The sequence below is a fragment of the Haliotis rufescens genome, unplaced genomic scaffold (assembly GCF_023055435.1).
Source record: "Haliotis rufescens isolate VD_foot unplaced genomic scaffold, xgHalRufe1.0.p SCAF_3, whole genome shotgun sequence".
Lineage (NCBI taxonomy): Eukaryota > Metazoa > Mollusca > Gastropoda > Lepetellida > Haliotidae > Haliotis > Haliotis rufescens.
In genome coordinates this window covers 29,936,999-29,963,791 of record NW_025964001.1, presented here as the reverse complement: position 1 = coordinate 29,963,791, position 26,793 = coordinate 29,936,999, and the positions used below count along the sequence as shown (strand labels likewise).

The 26,793-nt window shown below is 41.7% G+C and overlaps 1 protein-coding gene across 1 annotated transcript; it reads right to left on the bottom strand.

The window, feature by feature from the left end:
* Positions 1-1,812: 1,812 nt before the first annotated feature.
* LOC124145634 (peroxisome assembly factor 2-like) lies at positions 1,813-26,683 on the bottom strand. The gene is made up of 20 exons (XM_046515485.2): positions 25,297-26,683; positions 23,992-24,170; positions 23,353-23,393; positions 22,196-22,338; positions 20,350-20,498; positions 19,558-19,678; positions 18,462-18,534; positions 17,746-17,823; positions 15,348-15,499; positions 14,662-14,763; positions 13,468-13,544; positions 12,633-12,771; positions 12,406-12,526; positions 11,128-11,212; positions 9,805-9,866; positions 9,071-9,179; positions 6,620-6,736; positions 5,849-5,926; positions 3,502-3,641; positions 1,813-2,342 (listed from the first exon to the last, which is right to left on the bottom strand). Exons 1-20 carry the CDS (start codon positions 26,665-26,667, stop codon positions 2,206-2,208), a joined length of 3,474 nt encoding a protein of 1,157 aa, XP_046371441.2. The 5' UTR covers positions 26,668-26,683; the 3' UTR covers positions 1,813-2,205.
* Between the last annotated feature and the right edge of the window lie 110 nt (positions 26,684-26,793).

Genomic DNA, 26,793 nt, shown 5'->3' with positions numbered 1-26,793 from the left:
GTGGAGACGTTTGAGTTCTCTCCAGTGATAGGTTTAAACTTTGAGGTATTGACTTCAATGGTGGGATGACGTAGGATGGACATCCACCACTATGACAGCATGATGACAGCACATTATCTTAAAACTTGCAACTCTCAAATCATGAACAAACCTATACCCACTCAACAATGGTTCTAACCAAGATCATTCATGAAGATGATCAAAAAACATGATGAAATACATACAATCTGGGTAAATCATTAAAATAAACCTTCATATATTATTAGTTCCAGATACTAAAATTAAAATTATTTGTATCTCCCAGTATTTTGTCTTTAATTTTTCATTGACTATTTTTATGAAGTATGTTTACTTTATTGGTAAACATAATAACCATCCTCAATGCATGATGTTCACGCAAAACATGCAATCACAATATTGCGTGCACATATAACTCATGAAACAATAAACTGTAATGAATGTGGCACACTCATTTCTATAGACAGGTTTTCTTTCCACTGTGACATACATATTTTTCTGATGAGTCTATTTGAAGCATATCACCCCTGCAAGAAATGCCATTTTGTCTAGTTTCCCATCTCTTCACTCTGGGCTGGGAAATGTCATTTCCACAAATGGGCAACTGTGTGTAATAAATGCATCTCCATGCTATGTAGAAGATTCTACATTGGCTAGTTCCTGCTTCTCGGACGCTGACAGCTTCATGTCATTTAGAGAAAGTTTAAAAATTCTACTCTGATGAATATATTACAGCTGATAGCCTCACAGGTACTGTCCTTTCATCTAGCACCTTGTATCAGAAATGAATGTTACAATGTTTTCCAATTTCAAACAAACCTCCCATTAGTCAATTGAGATAGAAAATTGCATATCTGTTTTTGCACCTTTAAGAATTATTGTGGCTACTCTATTATCAAGATGCTCTGAATATATTGAAATAATACACTTTTGGGTGTGTTCATTGTAATTCCTGCAGTCTGAGACCCGTGAATATCCGGGGTAGAATAGGTCTTCAGCAACCCATGGTTGCCGTAAAAGGCAATTATGCTTGTCGTAAGAGGATCGGGTGGTCAGGCTCACTGACTTGGTAGAAGCATGTTATCGATCCCAATTACGTGGATCGATGCTCATGTTATCAATCACTGGATTGTCTGGTCCAGACTTGATTATTTATAGACCCCTGTCATATAGCTGGAATATTGCTGAGTGCGACGTAAAACAAACCAACCTGCAGTGAGTCGGATGATTTCCCATTTCCCAATGAATGTAAAACATAATCCACACCCACCAACATGGACTACTTTCACCACATCGGTCTGTATCGGAATAGCTGTTTTCCTAACCTTTTCCTTGTTTAAGTATAGACTGTGTATTTGTTGTTGTTTCATTGAGGTATGAATAAAAAACAAAACAAAGTGCAAACCGTATGAATCTGAATAAAATAGTTAAACAGGGTCAGACATATAGGTGTACTGATACGTCATATAAGCAACATACTCATTTGTGTCAGCTTCTTTGCATTTAAAGTACTTAACTTGTTCAAAGACAATAATTCTCAAAATCATGATGGCCTAATCTAACTTCCAGTTGAAAATAAATAGTGCTAGTTTGTAGTCTATTGCCCTGGGGTTCTATTCTATATGGGAATCACCACAGGTTTGTCTATAGGAGTGAGTGAGTGAGTTGGGTTAAACGCCGCTTTTAACAGTATTCCAGTTATATCCTGGCATGTCAGCTTAATGTGGGAGGAAAGCCCGAAGTGATGCAGGTCTCAGACGTTTACCTCTTCGGTGAAACCCACGAGCACGGGTATGGTGCTGACAGACCTCGAAACATAATCAGGGCGAACCGGGATTCGAACCCACAATCATAGGTTTCTGGCGTGGCCAAGGGACGCAACTCTGCACAACGAATTGCGGCGCCTTAAACGACTGGGCTTACCATGAATCCTTGCCTATAAGAGATAGATTTAGATATATGCATGGCAGTTTGAGTTGCGAAGGAAACAAAAAACCATACCTGCAGACATTTATAATTTTGAAGGAGTGCCACTGATTTTTTCACATGATGACCTGGAATATTTGATTTCAAAACACAGCCCTTGAGTGATTTTTTTTCGTTGAGGTTACATAAGATAAAGAAGTCCTCAATATATGAATGACTTCAAATTAATTGAGTCCGTGGATAATGTGTGAATCACATGGATTATTTTCCATCAAAGGAATCTCTGATATATTTGTAGCGAGCCAGTTCCATCTCGGACACAGACGGAGTGAGCTGTCTCAGAGCTTCCAGGAAGTCAATCTCACACACCTCAATAACTGACTGGTCCACCTCTTCACCTGGAAACAAAACAGTCAACTAAAGCCACAAAAAAATGCAAATTTATTCTTGGTTATCAGATTTTTTGGGGGAAATTCCTGATATGTGTGGGAAATATAAATAAAAAAAACACATTTCAAATTACATTTTCTTCATAAAGTAATTTGCATATTATGCCATGTGTGCAGTTTTAGGGTTAACAAGTTTAATCTGTTGTATCCATGATAGCCTATTATCATGCAGTTTTACATACTGTATGCACAATGTTTTAGCATTTGGAGGAATAATCAATATACATGATATAGTGCTTTATATATTGCTCAAAATAACATTATAAATCAAATGAATCACCACCAAGTCTTCATATTGGAATATTATGTCCTGACATGCATCTACAGTAAACTAACTTCATGATGAACACGCTTATAACAAACTGACGGATATAGACAAACTGTTTCTTTGGTCCTGGCCATTTGCTGTATATTTATCAAATATAACTGATGGATATAATGAACACGCTGTTTATCTCTGAGCTGCTCACGTGTCACCATACAGCATTTCAAAGCAGCAATAAACAATGGAAGGCAAGTGATTAACTGGCACTTGTCCTTAATTTACAGCCTCAATTAACAATAGAAACCAGTGATTAGACTTTGAAGTGGATATATTCTGTTTATAAAATGTGATGAAGAGTTTGGAAACGTTGCTTGATCCAAGAGTTCTGAGAGGCAAACTGCTTATAATGAACTACAGTTATAACAAACTAAAATTAAATGGTCCCTTTGAGTTGGTTCTAACCATAGCTTGCAGTTAAAAATAGTTTAGTTTTATCCCGTCGCGTGATCGTAATGTGACAGGATCTTATCATTCCTGTGTAAGATAGTATTTTGTGTGTGTGTGTGGTGTGGTGTGGTGTGGTGTGGTGTGGTGTGGTGTGGTGTGGTGTGGTGTGTGGTGTGGTGTGGTGTGGTGTGGTGTGGGGTGGGGTGGGGTGTGGTGTGGTGTGGTGTGGTGTGGTGTGGTGTGGGGTGGGGTGGGGTGTGGTGTGGTGTGTGGTGTGGTGTGGTGTGGTGTGGTGTGGTGTGGTGTGTGGTGTGGTGTGGTGTGTGTGTGGTGTGTGTGTGTGTGTGTGCTGTGTTTTCTGCCAGTCAGACTGAGTGTTGTGGTTGGTCATCTCACCAGCTTCCAGCTTTATAATCTTCCTCTTTATGGCGTACAACATGGCGTCTGATGACAGAGCATAGAAGTCCGCGCCCGTCATGTTCCAGGGGCACTTCTCCACAATCGACTTGAGAGACAGATCAGGGTCAAGGTGAAATCTGCAGTCGGACACATTAAATTACGGTGAGTAAGTCAGTATTGTTTTTTACGTAACTTTAAACAATATTCCTGCAATATCATGGTGGGGGACACTGGAAAATGGGCTTCACATATTGTACCTATGTGGGGAATCGAACCCAGGCCTTGGCGTAAGGAGGCAACTCTTTAACCATTAGGCTATCCAACATCATATTATACTCACTGCCAAAAGAAACGCAAACCATTCAAAGATATAGAGAAGTTTGTACATGGAGAAGAGATGTTTCCAATGCGTACCAATTAATGACAAACCTAACAATCAGTCAAGTGTTACCACAGAGTGACTTTATTCTTATCACGACATGCTGCACGTGATTTCCAAACTTTACACGGTAATCCTGCACAAGACAAATGGTGCATCTCGAGTCATGGATCTGTGACATATCATGTGATGCGTTCATGAGCGTCAGGTTCACAAAACATACCAGTAGGTTCGCTTGTACATCTAACCATAGAAATCATGTCTCTTGACTATGAGTAAGTCTTCATATATTAACCAACATGTGTGGTATTTGCATTTCTTTTGGTGATGAGTATATAAGTAACATGTACTAACATATACAAATAACATGTTTAGCTCATCCAGTGATCTGACAAAGTTGATATCTTTATGAGTGGCACAGCCCTGAGTGAAAATGGCAACCTTTAAAGTCACCAGTGTCGCTGTTTCAGACTGAAAGTAGTTCTGCCATACAGTAACGTTGGTATCTCTCATGAGTGAAATACTGATTTTACATTTTGAGATACATAGTATTTTATCACTGACTACACAATAACACACAGTACTGGTAGACATACAACACACTGATTAGGAGAATATTACAGTGACAGTGAGAACACTACACACTGATGATGAGAATACAACGGAGATGGAGAGATTGTTACAGTGTGATGTTGTGAATACTACAGGGATGTGAGAATACTGGTGATGGTAAGAATACAACAGTGATGGTGAGTTTAATACACCATGATACACAGTGAAGGTGAGAAATACTGAGCAGCGATGGTGAGATTACTACACAGTGATGGTGAGAATACCAGCTTGATAAGAGAATACTACACAGTGATGGTGAGAATACTAAACAGTGATGTGAGAATACTACACAGTGATGGTGAGAATACTACACAGTGATGGTGAGAATACCAGAGTGATAAGAGAATACTACACAGTGATGGTGAGAATACAAGAGTGATAAGAGAATACTACACAGTGATGGTGAGAATACCAGCTTGATAAGAGAATACTACACAGTGATGGTGAGAATACTAAACAGTGATGTGAGAATACTACACAGTGATGTGAGAATACTACACAGTGATGGTGAGAATACTAGAGTGATAAGAGAATACTACACAGTGATGGTGAGAATACTAAACAGTGATGTGAGAATACTACACAGTGATGGTGAGAATACTACACAGTGATGGTGAGAATACTAGAGTGATAAGAGAATACTACACAGTGATGGTGAGAATACAAGAGTGATAAGAGAATACTACAGTGATGTGAGATTACTACACAGTGATGGTGAAAATACTAGAATGATAAGAGAATACTACACAGTGATGGTGAGAATACCAGAGTGATGAGAGAATACTACACAGTGATGGTGAGAATACCAGAGTGATAAGAGAATACTACACAGTGATGTGAGAATACTACACAGTGCGTGTGAGAATACTAGAGTGATAAGAGAATACTACACAGTGATGGTGAGAATACCAGAGTGATAAGAGAATACTACACAGTGATGGTGAGTATACCAGAGTGATAAGAGAATACTACACAGTGATGGTGAGAATACTACACAGTGCGTGTGAGAATACTAGAGTGATAAGAGAATACTACACATTGATCGTGAGAATACCAGAGTGATAAGAGAATACTACAGTGATGGTGAGAATACCAGAGTGATAAGAGAATACTACACAGTGATGGTGAGAATACCAGAGTGATAAGAGAATACTACACAGTGATGTGAGAATACTACACTGTGATGGTGAGAATACTACACAGTGACGTGAGAATACTACACAGTGATGGTGAGAATACCAGAGTGATAAGAGAATACTACACAGTGATGTGAGAATACTACACAGTGATGGTGAGAATACTACACAGTGACGTGAGAATACTACACAGTGATGGTGAGAATGAGCTACTCACTTCCTGGTGAGGGATGCAAGCACCTTCAGCTGTGCATCTCTTGTGTCAGCAACACCCAGGTACAGCAGCTTGTCAAACCTGCACACACAACATCTAGGGTAACTACCTGCTGATGTGACTGCAGTCAGTGGAACATTTCATGACATATTTACTGACCAAGTCGCATCTATTGCTTGTCATAAAAAGCAACTAAATGAATCACGTGGACAGGTTCACTGACTTTGTTTGTTTGTTGTTTAACGCTGTACTTAGCAATATTCCAGTTATTTAATGTTGGTCTGTAAATAATTGAGTCTCGACCATGTATCCATCCACATAATTGGGATACGATGACATGCATCAACCAAGTCAGTGATCCTGACCACCTGATCCTGTTAGTTGCCTCTTACGAGAAGCATAGTCGCCCGTTAAAGCATGACACAGCACATTCACATTGGGGCACACATTGTCCTTCGTTTCCAGTCAGAGTTATCTGTCCTTGATATCTCACAGCCTTCTCATCAGCATGTAGCTCGATACCCAGACAAGGGGTCGATGGACAGGCCTGAGACTTGCTGTGTCAGGATAAGTATACTAATATCATCAATATACAAGTTCAGGTAATTATTTGTTATCCTGACACAACATATTATTGCAATGCTTATCTCACAGTTGACTTGTGTTTTTGGTAACCAGTGCTGGGTTATGTCTGGTTGAGACTATGCTCCACATGAAGAAAGTGTGCTAATTGTATTCAACATAGAGAGATTCCAATTGACACTTAATACAGACCTTCCTGGTCGGAGCAGGGCAGGGTCTAGCAGGTCAGGTCTGTTTGTGGCTCCAATAACGAACACATCGCAGGACTTGTGAAGTCCATCCAGCTCCGCCAGAAGCTGGGATACCACCCTGTGAAGGAAGGAAAGATTATTAAGATGTTTGTTTCTGATAACTTCCACAAGGATGTGCCCCCTCTACTCCCCCAGATTCCCCTCTACTGCCTACCTGTCCATTACTCACCCGGAATCCCCTCTACTGCCTACATGTCCATGACTCCCCCAGAATCCCCTCTACTGCCTACATGTCCATGACTCCCCCAGAATCCCCTCTACTGCCTACCTGTCCATGACTCCCCTAGATTCCCCTCTACTGCCTACCTGTCCATGACTCCCCTAGATTCCCCACTACTGCCTACCTGTCCATGACTCCCCGGGTCCCCTCTACTGCCTACCTGTCCATGACTCCCCTGGAATCCCCTCTACTGTCTACCTATCCATGACACACCCGGAATCCCCTCTACTGCCTACCTGTCCATGACTCCGCCAGATTCCCCTCTACTACCTACCTGTCCATGACTCCCCTGGAATCCCCTCTACTGCCTACCTGTCCATGACTCCCTGGAATCCCCTCTACTGCCTACCTGTCCATGACTCCCCTGGAATCCCCTCTACTGCCTACCTGTCCATGACTCCCCTGGAATCCCCTCTACTGCCTACCTGTCCATGACTCCGCCAGATTCCCCTCTACTGCCTACCTGTCCATGACTCCCCCGGAATCCCCTCTACTGCCTACCTGTCCATGACTCCGCCAGATTCCCCTCTTCTGCCCACCTGTCCATGACTCCGCCAGATTCCCCTCTACTACCTACCTGTCCATGACTCCCCTGGAATCCCCTCTACTGCCTACCTGTCCATGACTCCGCCAGATTCCCCTCTACTGCCTACCTGTCGTTGACTCCCCCGGAATCCCCTCTACTGCCTACCTGTCCATGACTCCCCTGGAATCCCCTCTACTGCCTACCTGTCCATGACGCCCCCAGATTCCCCTCTTCTGCCCACCTGTCCATGACTCCGCCAGATTCCCCTCTACTACCTACCTGTCCATGACTCCCCTGGAATCCCCTCTACTGCCTACCTGTCCATGACTCCGCCAGATTCCCCTCTACTGCCTACCTGTCCATGACTCCCCCGGAATCCCCTCTACTGCCTACCTGTCCATGACTCTGCCAGATTCCCCTCTACTGTCTACCTGTCCATGACTACCCCGGAATCCCCTCTACTGCCTACCTGTCCATGACTCCGCCAGATTCCCCTCTTCTGCCCACCTGTCCATGACTCCGCCAGATTCCCCTCTACTACCTACCTGTCCATGACTCCCTTGGAATCCCCTCTACTACCTACCTGTCCATGACTCCCCTAGATTCCCCACTACTGCCTACCTGTCCATGACTCCCCGGGTCCCCTCTACTGCCTACCTGTCCATGACTCCCCCAGATTCCCCTCTACTGTCTACCTATCCATGACTCCCCTGGAATCCCCTCTACTGTCTACCTATCCATGACTCACCCGGTATCCCCTCTACTGCCTACCTGTCCATGACTCCGCCAGATTCCCCTCTACTACCTACCTGTCCATGACTCCCCTGGAATCCCCTCTACTGCCTACCTGTCCATGACTCCCCTGGAATCCCCTCTACTGCCTACCTGTCCATGACTCCGCCAGATTCCCCTCTACTGCCTACCTGTCCATGACTCCCCCGGAATCCCCTCTACTGCCTACCTGTCCATGACTCCGCCAGATTCCCCTCTACTGCCTACCTGTCCATGACTACCCCGGAATCCCCTCTACTGCCTACCTGTCCATGACTCCGCCAGATTCCCCTCTTCTGCCCACCTGTCCATGACTCCGCCAGATTCCCCTCTACTACCTACCTGTCCATGACTCCCCTGGAATCCCCTCTACTGCCTACCTGTCCATGACTCCGCCAGATTCCCCTCTACTGCCTACCTGTCCATGACTCCCCCGGAATCCCCTCTACTGCCTACCTGTCCATGACTCCGCCAGATTCCCCTCTTCTGCCCACCTGTCCATGACTCCGCCAGATTCCCCTCTACTGTCTACCTGTCCATGACTACCCCGGAATCCCCTCTACTGCCTACCTGTCCATGACTCCGCCAGATTCCCCTCTTCTGCCCACCTGTCCATGACTCCGCCAGATTCCCCTCTACTACCTACCTGTCCATGACTCCCTTGGAATCCCCTCTACTGCCTACCTGTCCATGACTCCGCCAGATTCTCCTCTACTGCCTACCTGTCCATGACTCCCCCGGAATCCCCTCTACTGCCTACCTGTCCATGACTCCGCCAGATTTTCCTTCTACTGCCTACCTGTCCATGACTCCCCCAGAGTCCCCTCTATTGCCTAGCTATCCATGACACCCCCAGATTCCCCTCTACTGCCTACCTGTCCATGACTCCCCCAGAGTCCCCACTCCGACCTCTGTTGGGAGCAAGGGAGTCCAGCTCATCAAAGAATATCACACAGGGCGTGGCACTTCGAGCTCGCTTGAAAACTGGAAATTGACACACGCAAGATTTTACCAATAACCCTCATTACATGCACTGCATCCAGCAATCATCTCCTCTATGACATAAGATGTTTTATCACACCTACAATCATGACAATTGGAGAACTGTGGTAGTGATAATATATTGATTAGTATATAGAGAGTATAAAACGAGCATGTGTGTCACACTGATTTCACTAAACAAGTGTCAGAATTCTTGTATTTCCCGAGCGAGAGCAAGTTTTGTAAAATCAGTATGACACACATGTGAGTGTCATAATTTCTTTATTACGTATTATTTCTTTAGCTTTTTGAGCTCCACTTTAGAAAAATGCAGTGATCACTACGGCTGTCCTAGAAAAACACAACTTGTCGAATGACTTCAATTATCTTCAGCTTTTACATTGTTTCTAGTGTCATTCTGACCTATGGGTTATAACTTAAAGTATTCAGGTAAGCATATGGGTTGGGAGTGTATGTCTTTTACTGAAAGCATATCAATGAAAATTCTGTAAAGGATGTCGTTGTCCATACATTTGAAGTACTAGACATACCTAGTACTGAGGTAGATACACAGATATTATTACATATCATCGTCATTTTGCCAAGTAAAAATGATTCATCATCTTACCCTCTCTGACATTCTCTTCACTCTGACCCACGTACATGTTGATTAACTCAGGACCCTTCACACTGGAATAATGAACAAATGTACAGTGAGGGATGTAAGTGAGAGTGACATGTGTGACAGATTAACTACAGCATTATCACCCGTGAAGATCCAGGTCTTCAGCATCCCATGCTTGTCGTAAGAGGCGACTAACGGAATCGGGTGGTCATGTCACTGACTTGGTTGATGCCTGTCATCGCATCCCAATTGCATGGATCCATGCTCATGATATCAATCACTTGAATGTCTTGTCCAGACATGATTATTTACAAACAGCTGTCAAATAGCTGGAATATTGCTGAGTGTGTTGTTAAACACCAAGCAAAAACCAATAGTAACATGAAAGAGTTGGGGGTCCTCTGATTAGTATACCTAACCTTCAACAGCTATAACAAGCTCTTGTATCTTGATTGATTTGTTTGTTTGTAATTTAAAGCAGCACTGAGCCATATTCCAGATGAATGATGGCGGCCTGTAAATAATCTAGTCTAGACGAGTCAATTCAGTGATTGACATTATGAGCCATGATCCATGTAGTTAGGCTACGATAGTATGCAATGGGTGGGTGGGCGGTTGAGGTGAGGTGAGGTGAAATGGGGTTTAACGTCGCGTCCAAGATTATTGCACTTATATAGCGACGTGCATGTACATGTGTGTGTTTGTGTGGCTGCTTGTACTAGTCCGGACTGATGCCGATTTATAGTGCTAGCTCACTGAGATACCATGCCGCAGTTTAACATGAATACCCCACTCAGACACAGTAGACTGACTCCGAGCCGACCAGTCCTTGTTTTAGCCCCTTAATGCCGAGCGCCAGACAGGGTAACAACAAGTACCATCTTTAAACGTCTTTTGGTATGATGCGGACGGGGATCAAACCCCGGACCTTCCGCTCTCCAGGCGGATGCTCTACCACAAGACCACGGAGGCGGTCGGGCGGTTGAGTGAGGAAGGGCGCCATTTTAGGCAATATTCTGGCAATATCATGGAAGGGTACACCAGAAATGGGCTTCACATAATGAGTGAGTGAGTGAGTATGGTTTTATGCCGCTTTTAGCAATATTTCAGCAATATCACGGCGGGGGACACCAGAAATGGGCTTCACACATTGTACCCATGTCGGGAATCGAACCCGGGTCTTTGGCATGATGAGCGAACGCTTTAACCACTAGGCTACCCGACCGCCCCCTTCACATAATGAATACACATGGGGAATCAAACCCGGGTCTTCGGTATGACGAGCCAACACTTTAACCACTAGGCTACTCCAATGCCCTGTGTTACCTGAGGAAGTTTAGAGAACACTCCGTCGCCACAGCTTTAGCCAGGAGGGTCTTCCCAGTCCCTGGAGGCCCATAAAGTAGCACACCTGGTGGAGAGAGGGAGGGGGGTCAGCGAGTGAGTGAACTGTTTCATCACATTTCATAGCAGTACATTACTCAAGTCCAGCCAAACCAACGTGCAATGGTCTGCACTTCCAGGCCTGATGACACACCACCACCCATGTTCCACACTGCAACCACCTAATCCTCACACTAGTCAACTGGTACCAGTATGGGTGGTTCGACCATGAGTTTGGGAATTACCTGATTCTGGTTGGTTAATCAGAAACCATCAAATCACAAATACCACCTCTTATTGTCAGAGACGATTTGACAACCACATCACTGTGGAAGATACTATTGATAGAAAAGTATTTTCTTGTCAGTCATTGTCGGTAGGCATTTTTAAATAAGTATATGTACACTATATGTTACACTTTTGAAACCTCACGCTTTGTGTTCGGTTCCAAATTCAATTTAGCGTGGTTATATCTACAGGTAACCTAGCTCTAACTTGAACACAGTATGCTTAAATCCTAACTGACTCTGTCCAAAATTAGGTCAAAGATGAAACTATCTCTTCCATGATATCATAATCCTTGATCATGTTAAGAGTTAGTCTCTGGTGTGTTAGATTGTTCAAGACTGACAAGTTTGCGGTGTCAGGCCTCAAAGTTGAGACTAAAACGGCGACCTTAATTTTATTTTGTCTACTGTCTAAAATTCAGAGGTATCCAAATGACTACCTTGAAAAATATCTTGTGGCGACTAACTTCTATTGCTACATATATGTAGACACAAAAATAAATAACAGCTCATCTTGGTAAACATGTCTGCTAATAATTGTTCTCACAAATAATTCCTCCTTTAGTCAACAATGAACCAAAATACATAAATATTAATGTAATTAGTATTTTATTTTATTTTAGTTGACAATGCTCATTGGATAAGGAAGGATATACCCATATAATCTAGTAACATAAATTGCATCATTGTCACAAATAACAAAAATCAAGTACAGTTTCCACTAATACCGTATACAATTCCAAGACTAGTGCTATGACTTGTACATATTATAATAGTTATTTGATAAAAGATAATTTAAAATGCTTTTGGCTACCTACAATATTGGCTTTACTTTTCGGTTTTACCACTGGCTACCTGGAAAAAAATACTTGAAGCCATATGACTACTTGGTAAAACTTCAAACTTTGTGGCCTGTGTGTCAAAATGCCTCTACCTGATCTCTTCAGTCCAGCAGCCAGCAGCTCAGGATGTTGCAGTGGTAACTGTACTGTATCCAAGATGTCCGACTTGACGTCTGCTAGACCTCCAACATCCTTCCATGTAACATTAGGAATCTACCAACAGAAAAATTTGAATAAAAGTTACAGACACAAACACATACTATCCTGAAGCTAAAAATAAAATAAACAAAAATTATATTCAATTTTTTCAATGAGCTACCTTCGGTGCCCCAATGGTGTCAGAATGTGCTGCTTGCAGTTTGTCCAGTGCGGTGTCGACGTCCGCCTGTTCAATGACCACCCCAGCTGACACCAGGTCCTCTTCCATCTCCAGTGTCACACCAGTAGACATTGAAGCACTGCAGAACAAGACCGAGGCAGTGACTAGGTATGTTAGCAGGTTTTAGCAACAACCAAGCAATATCTTGAATTTGGGGGAACACCAAGAATGGGCCCCACACATTGTACGCAGGTGAGTCTTCAGTATAAGGTAGCCAGGTGGCCTAGTGGTTAAACATTGGCTTGTCATCCTGAAGACCTCAGTTTGGCTAAGCATCAATTTCAGTTGTGCTAGCTTATTAGACCGAAAAGACATTTTACTAGACTTGGGTTAAGGGCTAGTGACTAAAGTCAGAGACTGAGAACTGGGTTCAATTCCCCACATGAGTACATTGTGAGAAGCACATACTTGTTGTCCGCTGCAAGTATATGGCTGGCATTATGTTAAACATGTTAAAAACTCCAACTACAGATTGCTTAGCAACAGAAACATGATTCTTCAATGAATACTGGTGTAAGACTTTTCTCATTTCTTTACAAAAAACGCTGCTCAGTAGTTGGAAAAAGAGAAATTAAACAGACATTCCAGATTATTAACTTATCATACTCAGTGCTAACCTCAAACTGTTTATCCAAATAAACCTCCCAGACTAAGAAGGAACAATGAATGAAGTTCAAATCTCCCGTTAAACATTTGGTCGAAAACAACTCTTTTATACTTGTATATACACAATAATTTGCTATCTTTCTCTAATGCAGTAAGAAGCAATGCATACCACAGTTTGAGAGCCTTCACATAGGCCTGTCTCTTGGCATGGCTAGCCAGTGCAACAAGATCCCCCAACACAAAACCCTAGAAACAAAGGCAACACATATCAGGACAAAGGAATCTATCAAAGGGTAAACATCAATAAACCAAACAGCAAAGTCCTGAAACCTCCAAGAGGAATAATTATTATGCAATGTACTAATCAGAAAAGTTTGATTCAAGTCAAAATAAACCCACTTAATGATCATCATGCTGCTGGTCAATCTTTAATACGGGTTATACTGAATGATAGTTACGGGTTTAACAACTGTATCCATACAATCTAGACCATCTATTAGCAATTCCAGAATGTTCTTTTGTTCAGGTTTCGAAGTTTTAATCGAGCATTTGTCAAAATATGTTTCTCGCTACCGCTAAATAAAGATCTGAGGACATCACACTAGGGGTCACGTCAGAACGACCTTTCATCGGACCAACCAGAGCGTCGCTTACCAGATCATGAAAGTGACTCTCGGAATATGATTTCTAATCATGCAACCGCAAAAAGTTTAACACGAGTTATTCTGAATGATAGTTACGGGTTTAACGACTGAATCCATACAATCTAGACCATCTATCAGCCCAGTGCCGTAGCCAGCCGGGGGGGGCAGGGGGGGCAAATATTTGCATATATGGTCTTGCAGCCATTCCAGAATATTCTTTTGTTCAGGTTTCAAATTTTTAATCGAGAATTTGTGAAAATATGTTTCAAAGTATAGTCACCAATTTGAAATTAGTGCTGTAAAGCACAAGAAAGCTGCCTTCTGATTGGCTAATGTGGACTTCTTGTCAGTCCATTGGTGGGTCAAAGTTCGCGCAAGGTCAGTCTGACGTGACCCGTAATGGGATGTCCTCAGATCTTTGTTTCGCGGTAGCGAGAACTTAGATCTGATTTTAATGAGATTGGAAATGGTCCCTCTTTCCTGATTTAGGTCTGTAGCATTCAGTTCATACAAAGGAATGTTTGAAATTGGATCTGAATAATGATACCAGTTGTAGAGACATCATAGCTGTGATTATCCATGTTTAAAGTTTCAGCTTAGAGACCTTGTGGTTTTGAGAGACATTGAAAATGTGAAAGTCAGACAGATAGACATAAATGGGGAAGTCCCTACTTAATGATTCGTACAAGGGAATTCCATGTGTGGTGTATTGTACTTACAGCTGTTCTCTGTGCTATCCTGGGCAGGGATATGTCTGCAGACCTCACCTCTGATTCCATCAGGCCATGTACGATCTCCCTTCTCTCCAACTCATTTGGAGTCTGCAGATGTAAGCATAGTAAATAATAGCTAAGGGAGAAGGCAATGATAGAGCTAACATTGATTTCTATCTACTGAAGGTGACGTGAAGTGGGGTTATTATGCATGTTTCTTGTGTCATGCACATCTGTGTGTGTGTGTGTGTGTGTGTGTGTGTGTGTGTGTGTGTGCGTGTGCGCGCGTGTGCGTGCGACTGTTAATACGAGTCCATACGTTTGCTGGTTTTATGGTGCTAGCCCACTCAGATACCATGCCACAGTTTACAGTATGCAGTATACTGACTCCATGCCGCAGTTAACAGACACAGTATACTGACTCTGTCCTTGTTTAATCCCCTAAATGCCCGAGCGCCACGCAGAGTATCAACATGGTGTGACGCTGTCGGTGATCGAACCACTAACCTTCCTCACTCCAGGCGGACTCTGCATCTATTAAATTTATCTATTGAAAAATATTTTAGTCAATACATTGAATCTTTGAATATTTCAGAAAACTTCTGCTTTTAAAATTAGGAAATAATATTCACTTTTAAAATAAGTTATGTGACAATCAAGAGATGTTTGTGTGGGTCCTGAATGCACCATACCTCTATCTTGATATCATGTAAAAACGCTTCCTGCATGTCCTGCGAGAGCTGCTGTGCATTGTGAGTGGTTGCTATGACGATGAGCGGAAACTCCGATGCTTGCTCTGTCAGCTCCAGGATAGAGTTGTGGAAACTGCTGATCACACGCGGGTCTGAAATAAACAAGTGCCCTGCTGAAACTGCTACGCAAGATAATATATGTGATTCATAACCTCCACTTGAAATTTTCCATCTGCTACACTGGATTTTAGATATGATTCATATCCTACCCGCCAATGTTCCATTATAGATATGATTCATATCAAAGCCTTTGATGTTCCCGTCTGCTACATTGGATTATAGAATCCAATGCCCCCCCCCCAGAAATTCTTTAAACATTTGATTGCATTTAAGCAATTCCGTGCAGTTTGGACAACATTCACACCAAGAAATGTAATAAGTCAATGGCAAAAGTCAATAAGTCAAATAAACAAGATGGCAGATGCAATAAAATTTCGAAGTTAAATCAGTACTTTTAAAAAAATCGGGCATAGCTTCCGCGCACCTGGCTACCCGCCAGGTCTGGGAGCAATACTGCCATAAACTTCAACCCCCATCCCCATCCCCCCTCACCATGCCTAGTGAGTGGGAAAACACCACAACAGGCAATAATACAATCCCTATACATTAGTCGGACATAACGGCATGATTTGGGTATAACATGCTTGCCTGTTTTCTTGTATGACATTGTTACATGATCGATTACGTAGCAATAAAGAAGAATCGATATAGCTTCACAGCTTCATAACCAATCGATCCGGAAGGTGTCTCCAGCCAATTGATGCTACAAGACAGGTCACAGCACTAAATCCCAGCGAAGGCCCAGAAAAACCTTCCCATTCTTTAACCTCTCAAACTGGACCCTCTTAATGTCCAGAGACCGCCTCCGTGGTCTTGTGGTAGAGCGTCTGCCCGGAGAGCGGAAGGTCCGGGGTTCAATCCCGGGCCGCCTCATACCAAAAGATGTTAAAAGATGGTACTTGTTGTTACCCTGTCTGGCGCTCGGCATTAAGGGGCTAAAACAAGGACTGGTAGGCTCGGCGTCAGTCTACTGTGTCTGAGTGGGGTATTCATGTTAAACTGCGGCATGATATCTCAGTGTGCTAGCACACACACATGCATGCACGTCGCTATATAAGTGCAATAATCTTGGACGCGACGTTAAACCCAATTTCACCTCACATCTTAACGTCCAGAGCACAGAGAATGATAAGAAAGAGAATGATGTGGCTGGAGTAATCACGTGATCAGGTAATGTAGGTTGCTATGCACAGGATTACAGTGTGTGACCCATTTGTTTGGGTGGTGACCATAGTGATGCCAAAGCTGGAAACTTTGTTCGAGGACGTTTCCATATCGGATCGAAAGAAGAAATGCATAGTGTGAGACAGGATAAGTTATAGACATGTAATAGACATGATTTATATCCTACCCCTTGATGCTCTGTCTACTACACAGGATTATAGACATGATTTATATCCTACCCTCTGAGGTCTGTCTACTACACAGGATTATAGACATGATTTATATCCTACCCTCTGATGCTCTGTCTACTACACAGGATTATAGATATGATTTATATCCTACCCTCTGAGGTCTGTCTACTACACAGGATTATAGATATGATTTATATCCTACCCTCTGAGGTCTGTCTACTACACAGGATTATAGATATGATTTATATCCTACCCTCCGATGCTGTCTACTACACTGGATTATAGATATGATTTATATCCTACTTTCCGATGCTCTGTCTACTACACAGGATTATAGACATGTTTTATATCCTACCCACTGATGCTCTGTCTACTACACAGGATTATAGATATGATTTATATCCTACCCTCCGATGCTCTGTCTACTACACAGGATTATAGACATTATTTATATCCTACCCTCCGATACTCTGTCTACTACACAGGATTATAGATATGATTTATATCCTACCCTCCAAGGTCTGTCTACTACACAGGATTATAGACATTATTTATATCCTACCCTCCTATGCTCTGTCTACTACACAGGATTATAGATATGATTTATATCCTACCCTCCGATGCTCTGTCTACTACACAGGATTATAGACATGATTTATATCCTACCCTCTGATGCTCTGTCTACTACACAGGATTATAGGCATGATTTATATCCTACCCTCCGAGGTCTGTCTACTACACAGGATTATAGATATGATTTATATCCTACCCTCCGATGCTCTGTCTACTACACAGGATTATAGACATGATTTATATCCTACCCTCTGATGCTCTGTCTACTACACAGGATTATAGGCATGATTTATATCCTACCCTCCGAGGTCTGTCTACTACACAGGATTATAATATGATTTATATCCTACCCTCCGATGCTCCGTCCCGCTCTTTGCCAACAACATGGACATTCTTGAGCAGCAGGATACATGGCGCATACACAGCAGCTGGAATCAGGACAGGACAGGATACAATGAAATGACAGAGGGGTAAAATATTCCATGTTCAGACATATCTGTTATCATGGTTACTGACGCTTATGTTTGACTCCGAAGTAATTGTAGCAGTGAGCACTAGAAAACATGAAAACATATTTCCATACTTAGTTTTTCTGATATAAACAAGTGATTTCAAATGCCAACTCAATTTGTGATTTAAACTTTGCTTTGGGTATGGGGGAAGAATTTATCTAGGACTCCAAGCTATGTGTCTTTAGAAGAAAAATTGGGAAGAAATGAAATTTGGTTCAAAAGTAAGATTTACTTCAATGTTCCTATTTTCTAAGATTTAGGGGTATCTTAATATTTCAGTCAATGCAAAAATGTAAAACTATACATTTAAGTCTCATCTTGTTTACAGTCTTGTTATCTGTGAAATGAAGTCACCTTTGCAAAGCAAGAACATTAGTTATTGCTATAATAACATGATAAGGCAATCTATTAATGCCAATTTGGGATTTTTTACCGACATTTGCCTTAGACTAGGGACTTAATATCAGCCTCTGAGCAGGTCTAGATAAATCCCTGAATTTTTTATTAGGGGCAGCATAGCAAACCCCTGTATCCCATTAAATTGTGAGATGTACCTGCTAGGAATGCATTCTTGATCCGACTCTCAGTTGCCCCAGCAGCATCCCCGGACAGATGGTGACAGTTTACCTGTTGACATTACATGTTCCTCCATCACTGAACAGTCAGGTAGAAATACAAGCAGAGTACTAGAAGCACTATAGGTAGAGGAGCTCACATTGAGCAGGCGTGTGCTAGCCCACCTGATTGGTTCTAAAACCATACAACCATGGACCAGGAGTTCTCTGTGAATGTTTTGGATTTTTTTTATTCTTTGCAATACCTTATTAGAGAGGATGAGGGATCTGAAAATATCACTGATCAAGTTGATGTTTATTTTCAACATAATGTTCAGATGTGTAACTCTTGAACTTTCTCCTGATGTTTCCTTTTGCTTCAATATTTTGTTTGTTTTATTTGTTTGTTGTTTAACGCCACACTCAGCAATATTCTGGACCAGACAATCCAGTGATTGACATCACAGCATCGATCCACGCAATTGGGTTGGTTGGTTGGTTTGTAGTTTTACGCCACACTCAGCAATATTCCAGCTACATGTATATGACAGCGGTCTGTAAATAATCGAGTCTGGACCAGACAATCCAGTGATTGACATCATGAGCATCGATCCGTGCAATTGGGATCGATGACATGTATCAACCAAGTCAGCGAGCCTGACCACCCGATCCCGTTAGTCGCCTTTTACGGCAAGCAAAGTCACCTTTTACGGCAAGCATAGTCGCCTTTTACGGCAAGCATGGGCTGCTATTCTAACCCAGATCTGAACAGGTCTTTTGCTTCAATATGTTCACTGTGATACTTATGTATAAATCAAATAATTAATTCATGCTGCATAAATGTTAACTTGAATAAATCCAAATAAAAGCATAAACTTAATTGATATTTCACTTAAACTGAACTAATGAAATGTGTATTCATCATGTTCATATAAAGCACAAGTGACTGCCATTTGTGAAGAAGTAATGCATGGATAATAGCAGTATCACTATCATAATCATCAGCTACAGAGCTAAGATTCCATGAAGCAGTGATACATTCAAAACCAATTTTGGTGAGTTGTATTAAAACTAGAGATGAAGTTGCCATGGTTACCTGATTGACATGTAAACACAGTCTCCTGGCAACAGTACAGACAACAGTGGTTTTACCACAAGCCGATGGTCCAGACAGCAGGACAGACGGAGGCAGCTCCTTCAGCCGAGTGTTGTCAAATCTGGATGTATAAACCTTTATTTCAAAGCAGTGCTTTACTATCAATTTGAGAAAAGGGAAAAAACAGATCTCTGTAGCTCACCTAAATTGGGAATATCATGTAAGAACAGAAAGGTCTTACAAGGGTAAAGGAGAATAAGCCAGATAATATCATCAGCTTTAACAAAACAGACATCTTTAATAAATGTTCCATAATTACACATTATTGTGATACCAGGATTTGAATGCGAATGAATATGTATCTCAATATGTTTGGAAAACACTGGTATATTGTGTTTTTCAAAATTATGTATAATTTCAACTTGTTGGCTAAAACTAAACAATTCACAACCAGCATAGTCAATGATTGTCAAAATGGACCACAACCTATCGGTAGTACATGGAAAATGGGCATAGCTCGGTCATAAATTAGATCTATGCACAGGTAATATAGAATGGAATAATAATTGGAAATAATAATCTTGAAAAAGGTTTGTTATTTGTAACAAAAAAATTAATGAAAAAAAGTTCCAGTGTGACATTAGTGAGGTCACGGTCATTCAATATATACAAATTTAATGCCAACCTTGTGAGACACATGTATGATGCATGGACTTAATGTTACGGCCTGCCTCCTCACTGTGTGAGCAATGTACATGACGATGACATGTTTCTGCAAGAGGGTTGACTGACCTCTTGCTGAGATGCGGCAGCAATATGGACTCCAGTTTGGTGATGTAGCTGTTGAGGCCTGGGCAAGTCAGCTGTTGCCAGTAGCTGGGGTCTGACTCAGCAAAGTACTGGTAGGCAATCTGTGGTACATAGCTGTGGACGGACCCTACCTGTAAACACATGTATTCCAATGAAACTCACAGAAAGTATGTGTAAACTGAGTAACCTACCCTGCATCAGCTCTTCCACAACATAGCACTGTCCTGTTTATATCCGAGGCCTGTCACAGTCCATTAGAGAGAAGGTCAATTTTGACTAGACAGACTGGTTTCACTGTCCCAGGACATTCAAGATCTCATTATAATCAAATCGTTTATTCATTACCTCTCTTCTGGAACTCTGCTCAACTTTACCTGATTTGTGACAACCCCCATATACCATAGTGTGAAGCATGACTGCAGCCCTGTAAACTCACAGGAGTCAAGATGCCAAGCATGCTCACCCATCCAACTACTCTCCACGACTGACGCTGCTCAACTTTACCTGATTTGTGACAACCCCCCAATACCATAGTGTGAAGCATGACTGCAGCCCTGTAAATTCACAGGAGTCAAGATGCCAAGCATGGTCACCCACCCAACTACTCTCCACGACTGACGCTGCTCAACTTTACCTGATTTGTGACAACCCCCCAATACCATAGTGTGAAGCATGACTGCAGCCCTGTAACTCACAGGAGTCAAGATGCCAAGCATGCTCACCCATCCAACTACTCTCCACGACTGACGCTGCTCAACTTTACCTGATTTGTGACAACCCCCCAATACCATAGTGTGAAGCATGACTGCAGCCCTGTAAACTCACAGGAGTCAAGATGCCAAGCATGGTCACCCACCCAACTACTCTCCACGACTGACGCTGCTCAACTTTACCTGATTTGTGACAACCCCCCAATACCATAGTGTGAAGCATGACTGCAGCCCTGTAAACTCACAGGAGTCAAGATGCCAAGCATGGTCACCCACCCAACTACTCTCCACGACTGACGCTGCTCAACTTTACCTGATTTGTGACAACCCCCCAATACCATAGTGTGGAGCATGACTGCAGCCCTGTAAACTCACAGGAGTCAAGATGCCAAGCATGGTCACCCACCCAACTACCCTCCATGAGTGACGCTGCTCAAACCCCCCAGTCCTCTTTTTGATTACAATTCTTTTAATTGAAACTTAAAATGTGGATTAACCAATATTCAGGTTAAAAAAATGTATCTATTACAAACTAAATGATACCCACAACAAACTTAATTGTTTTACCATTTTTACGGCAAGTCATACTGAGTAATAATTTATTTCCTTACATTTCATCTAGTTTAGAAAGCTACATTCATCCTGCAGAATGGTAGGAGTCTTTATCATATAATTGGTAGGTTTCTCAGCAGGATAAAGCCAACGGTTAAAAACGATTACGATTAGAGTAGCTTCCCTTGACAAAGACCGATGGATTGCCGCGAAAGGCAAGTAAAAACAATTGTTGTTTTGCATATATGTTGCTTCGCCACTGTATAAGAAACAGATTTCATTTGGAACTATATTGGGTACTGTGACTGTCCGACTGACACATCACTTACCCTGTGACGTAATAAATATTAACGCACACATTCCAGGAAAACTCACAATGTTACGGTAATGTTTGTGAGAGAGGGAAAGCGATTTTCAAGCACAGAATTAAAGAATGACATTATATGATAAAAGGGTTATCACGCTTGTGTGTTTGGGGATGGTAAAGGCTCGCTAAATACAATGTTTATTCCTAATGCAGGATATTTACCATCCCCAAACACACTTGCGTGATAACCTCTATTTACCTGAAGCAGTCTGGTGTTGAATGAGTCGACCATGCAGGCCACCAGGTCAGGACGGCATGGCTCCACCCGGGTCACTTTGAAGAACATCACCGGGAACCTGATACCAGTGTCCAGACTGGATGTCTGCCAGAACTGAGGATCATCTGAAATTAGGGCAAGATTGCTCAGACAAGACATCACACACAACATAAAAAGTTTATAAACCTTTAACCTTTTTCTTGTACACACGTTCCGCAACACAGAAAAGCTCATCATGGTTATTGTTATACCTAACGTTGTGCTTTGCGGAGGTGACTTTTTCACTGATAACCATGGTTACTGAACCAATATAGATGAAGAGCTTTGATGCATAGTTTTTTATGTTAAATTACCTCTGCATTCAAGAAAACAGGAACTTTAATAAAGAAACCTCATTTTCAACAAAACAACTTTTTTTTTTTCAAAATTTGCCTGACAAGGGCACCTAGATACTACAGAAAATTCACCTGAGGATTGGGCTGGTACAACTGATGACCAAGCAACATTTTTTTATGAATTTGCATAGTGCACTTTACAATTCATAACTGCATTTGTACTATTACAGATCTTATTATTAACCCGGTCACTGGATCAGTGTGCACTTCATTTCCATTCTCAGCTCCCTGAGGAGTATACAAGTGAGGCGCTAGAAGGTAAACAGTTCACTAACAGATCTCTTACTGAGTACTCATTCCCTGCTGGGTGAACAGAAGCATATTTCAAAGTCACTTTCCTAAGGAGGCACCATAGTGTGGAGCAAGACCGAAGCCCTATAAACTCAAAGGAGTCGAGCTGCCGAACATGATCACCACCTAACAACACTCCATGACCGACTCTGTTCAACTTTACCAGATTTGTGACCTGTGCACTGGACACGGGACCATGTGCCATCACGCACCAGTCATGGATTTGAATAAAAATATGCCACTGTATTGACATCAATGAATGCTAATGGTCTTGTGATTCATCTTGTGATTCATTTTGAGATATAGTATATAAAATTATCGGAAATGATTACCATTACTGCCAAAATTTATTTCAGCCTCAGGCCGATACTTTATATTACTTATTATCCAAGACAAATGACATCATCTTAGAATTTAATGATAAATAGATATGCGTTTTGATGAAATATTCACCTGCACTCTTGATTGCAAAAACATCTCCATGACTTGCAATTCTGAAATGATAATAAGGAAGCATGATTTAAGCAAGTTCAGGGTCCTTTGGCAATATTGTCCACCACAAGAACTGTGACAACAGTCAACCACAAGAACTGATGTCCATCTTATATCCTTATAAATAGAAGATCCGGGTTAAAATTGGTCTTAGGAACCCATGATTCTTGAAACTGGCAAGTAATAGGATCGGGCGGTGAGGCTTGCTGACTTGGTTTATGCATGTAATCGTATCCAATTGCATAGATGCTCATATTGTCAATCACTGGATTGTCTGATCCAGACTTGATTATTCACAGACTACCGTCATATAACTGGAAAATACTTGGTTTATGCATGTCATCGTATCCAATTGCATAGATGCTCAGATTGTCAATCACTCGATTGTCTGATCCAGACTTGATTATTCACAGACTACCGTCATATAACTGGAAATAGCTGAGTGTGGTAAATATCAATAGTGAGCATGGTGAATGGGGAAGTTTGTACATGATCATTATGCTGTACTCTTAATACACTTAGTTAATTGTAAATTTGTCAAATGTTCTACACTTTTAACATTTTTAAGGTTAATTCTAATCACAGGATTGTCAGCATTACCTGGCCACCTGGAAGTACTTCTTGAGGGCCTCGGTGTAGTTCATGCGTGGACTGTAGTTGGGCGAGTTGATGATGGAGATGTGGATCTCAGAGGCCACAGGGAGACTGGTGTCCAGAGAGGAGCTTAGGGAATGGCTGCCCTCGTCAACATCACTCTCAATTGATTCATCAGATAATTTCTGTCATGAATATATCAGACAGCTAAATTTCACAGATGTATGTACATGATGTACGTAAAGATTAAATCTGAAGCTGATGAAACTCAAGCAATGGCAAGTTCGCCCAACAAACAAACTGCAATATGTGCAATCTTTAAGGAATTCGCCTTTGTTTGACCATGTAACAAATTGTCTGGGAAAGCCTTGTATCATCATGATGTATTATGTTTATCATGTTTAAGGTGCCAACATGATCATGAGGATCATCATGAACATGATATATCAGTTACCATCGATCTTTCAAAAATGTGATAATACAAAAGCTCTCAGTATTCAAAGTCTAATAAAAGTCTGTACAGCTCTCAGGGATTTCTCTAGACCTACTCAGATGCAAAATATCTGCCCCAAGTTTGCAGACAAAATAAATACAAATTCCCAAATCGGAATTAAAAAAATTCCAAATTCATGTTCTTATCAAGGTTATGGCTGTAACTAATGTTATGGCTCTGTAAGAATGGTGTACATGTTGTAGACATAGTAGAGGTGACTTGTATCTCACTGATAACAGGACTAATAACACGATAAAGAGGACAAGAGGCTATATATGATGTTTCTACACCATGTACACTATTACACTGAACATGTTGAATACAATGTTAACATGTTTAAAATATCTCCTAACTTACGAAAATATGGACATTAACATGTCTTATGCATGTTTAACAATAATTCCGATTTTTGAGAAAATAAACTGATTTCTTTTTTATCAGTTTATCTTCCAAGGACACATAGCTTAAAATCCTAGAAAAAATTCCTGGGTTCCTACAGTTACTTCTAATTATTGTTCGCAGCAGTAGTCACACAGCAGGCAGGATTTTCCATTGTATGTTTCACAAGGTTCCACTGTATCATTTATATATATGTCACAAGTTACTGAGAATTACTAATGTACATGATTGGGGCCTTGGGGTAGCCAAGTTAAAGTGTTGGTGATCATGCTAGAGGCCCATTTTTAATTCACCCACATAGGTACAATTTGTGAAGCTCCCATTTCTGGTGTTTCCCTCACCCCCATGATATTGATGGGATAAAAGCAGTGTAAAACCATAATGTAAGGAAAGTTAATACAATGCGGAATGCATTTTACCTCACAAACCAGAACAGGATCCTCAGTGAGGGGAGGTGCCGAATGAAGATTGAACCATAACAAAGCAGAAATGAAAACTTTTTCTGATCCACTTAGATGTCTTGCAAGACATTTGACAGTTACAGCTTTCTGCTTTGGCAATTTACGTGATTCTAGAACTGGAGAAGTCACTGGATCATTTCCATGGCGACCATAACTCCCAACCAGACTCATAGGCTCTTCAGTCTCACTGTTGACAGAATCAGATAAAGACACTTTCAAAATACTGCCTTCGAACAACCCATGCTGCAGCATCAGCTTTTTTGGTATGCCAATGAAATTATGAGGATCAGAAGTTCTCTCCAAATCTTTCCCAAGAATCTTTCTCCACTGTCGGTCTTGTTCAACAACAAATGAATTAAATGTTATCAGAACTAAACTGGACTCAAGGCTAGATGCACTGCCTGATGTATGACGACTTCTATCTGTTTGATTGCTAACTGTACTGATAGATCTACAGAAATCCGAAACATAAAAATTGTCCGGCTTTGAAATTAAGTGTTCAATTGTAGCAGTCGACAGACGCTTTCTCCTGTCAACAATAGTTTGGTTTGTGAACTCATCAAAGAATAGCACAATCTCTGTGTTGACAGTAACAATTCCTTGGTGAAGTGGAGTGCATTCTACCACCTTCATTGTGCTGAACCAAGAACACTGAAAAGTATTGTCTTCCAGAAATAAAGGTGGGTAAGGAGCAAGGAAGTCCTGATCTTTCTTGGCAACAACTTCATGTTGTATGATTTCAGTGATGATTCCATTGCTGAATTTGTTATTTCGCAGCCAAGTATAGGCTTCTTTGTCAGACACTGCAATTACAACCTTACGGAGAGGAAATAGATGGACTTGTCTGAAGTACACCACATCACTCAAACTTAACTTGTAATGGTCAAGAAAATCGTCACTACAAAGGACTCGTGGTCGCTTTTCATGATTTGGTTCTTCCTCGTCGTCTGCTGCATCTGCTAACAGCGGTGTTGACAGGTCTAGAAGTAGAGGATCATGAACCCATACGTATGTGAGGATTTCAGAGCTGAATCTGTAACAGACATTGTCACTATATGGGGGCAACTTCACTTCACCAGACACTGAAGACGACGGTGATTCCAACCCACTGGACAGACTCAAGTTCAAGCCAGAAACTTCATTTTTTAACTGGTGGCGTACACTCAGAGCAGCAATGACACACGTTGAGTCATCTGCGATATGGAGATCATTTGCATCTTCCCTCGACACAAATAAATGCAGTGGGTGATCATTTGGTCCTAACCGTGCCGCGATTAATTCAACCCGTGTGTTCCTCCTAACTGCCATTTCCCCCATGGCCGCAGCCATTTGTAAATAAAGCGCCACCTCGTGACTGACCGGTGCGTAACCAAATGAACGCCTCTAAGATATTTTGAGATATTCATGCGTCCATGTTTGTATATATTGTTAGGTCAATACCACAGACTAAGATGA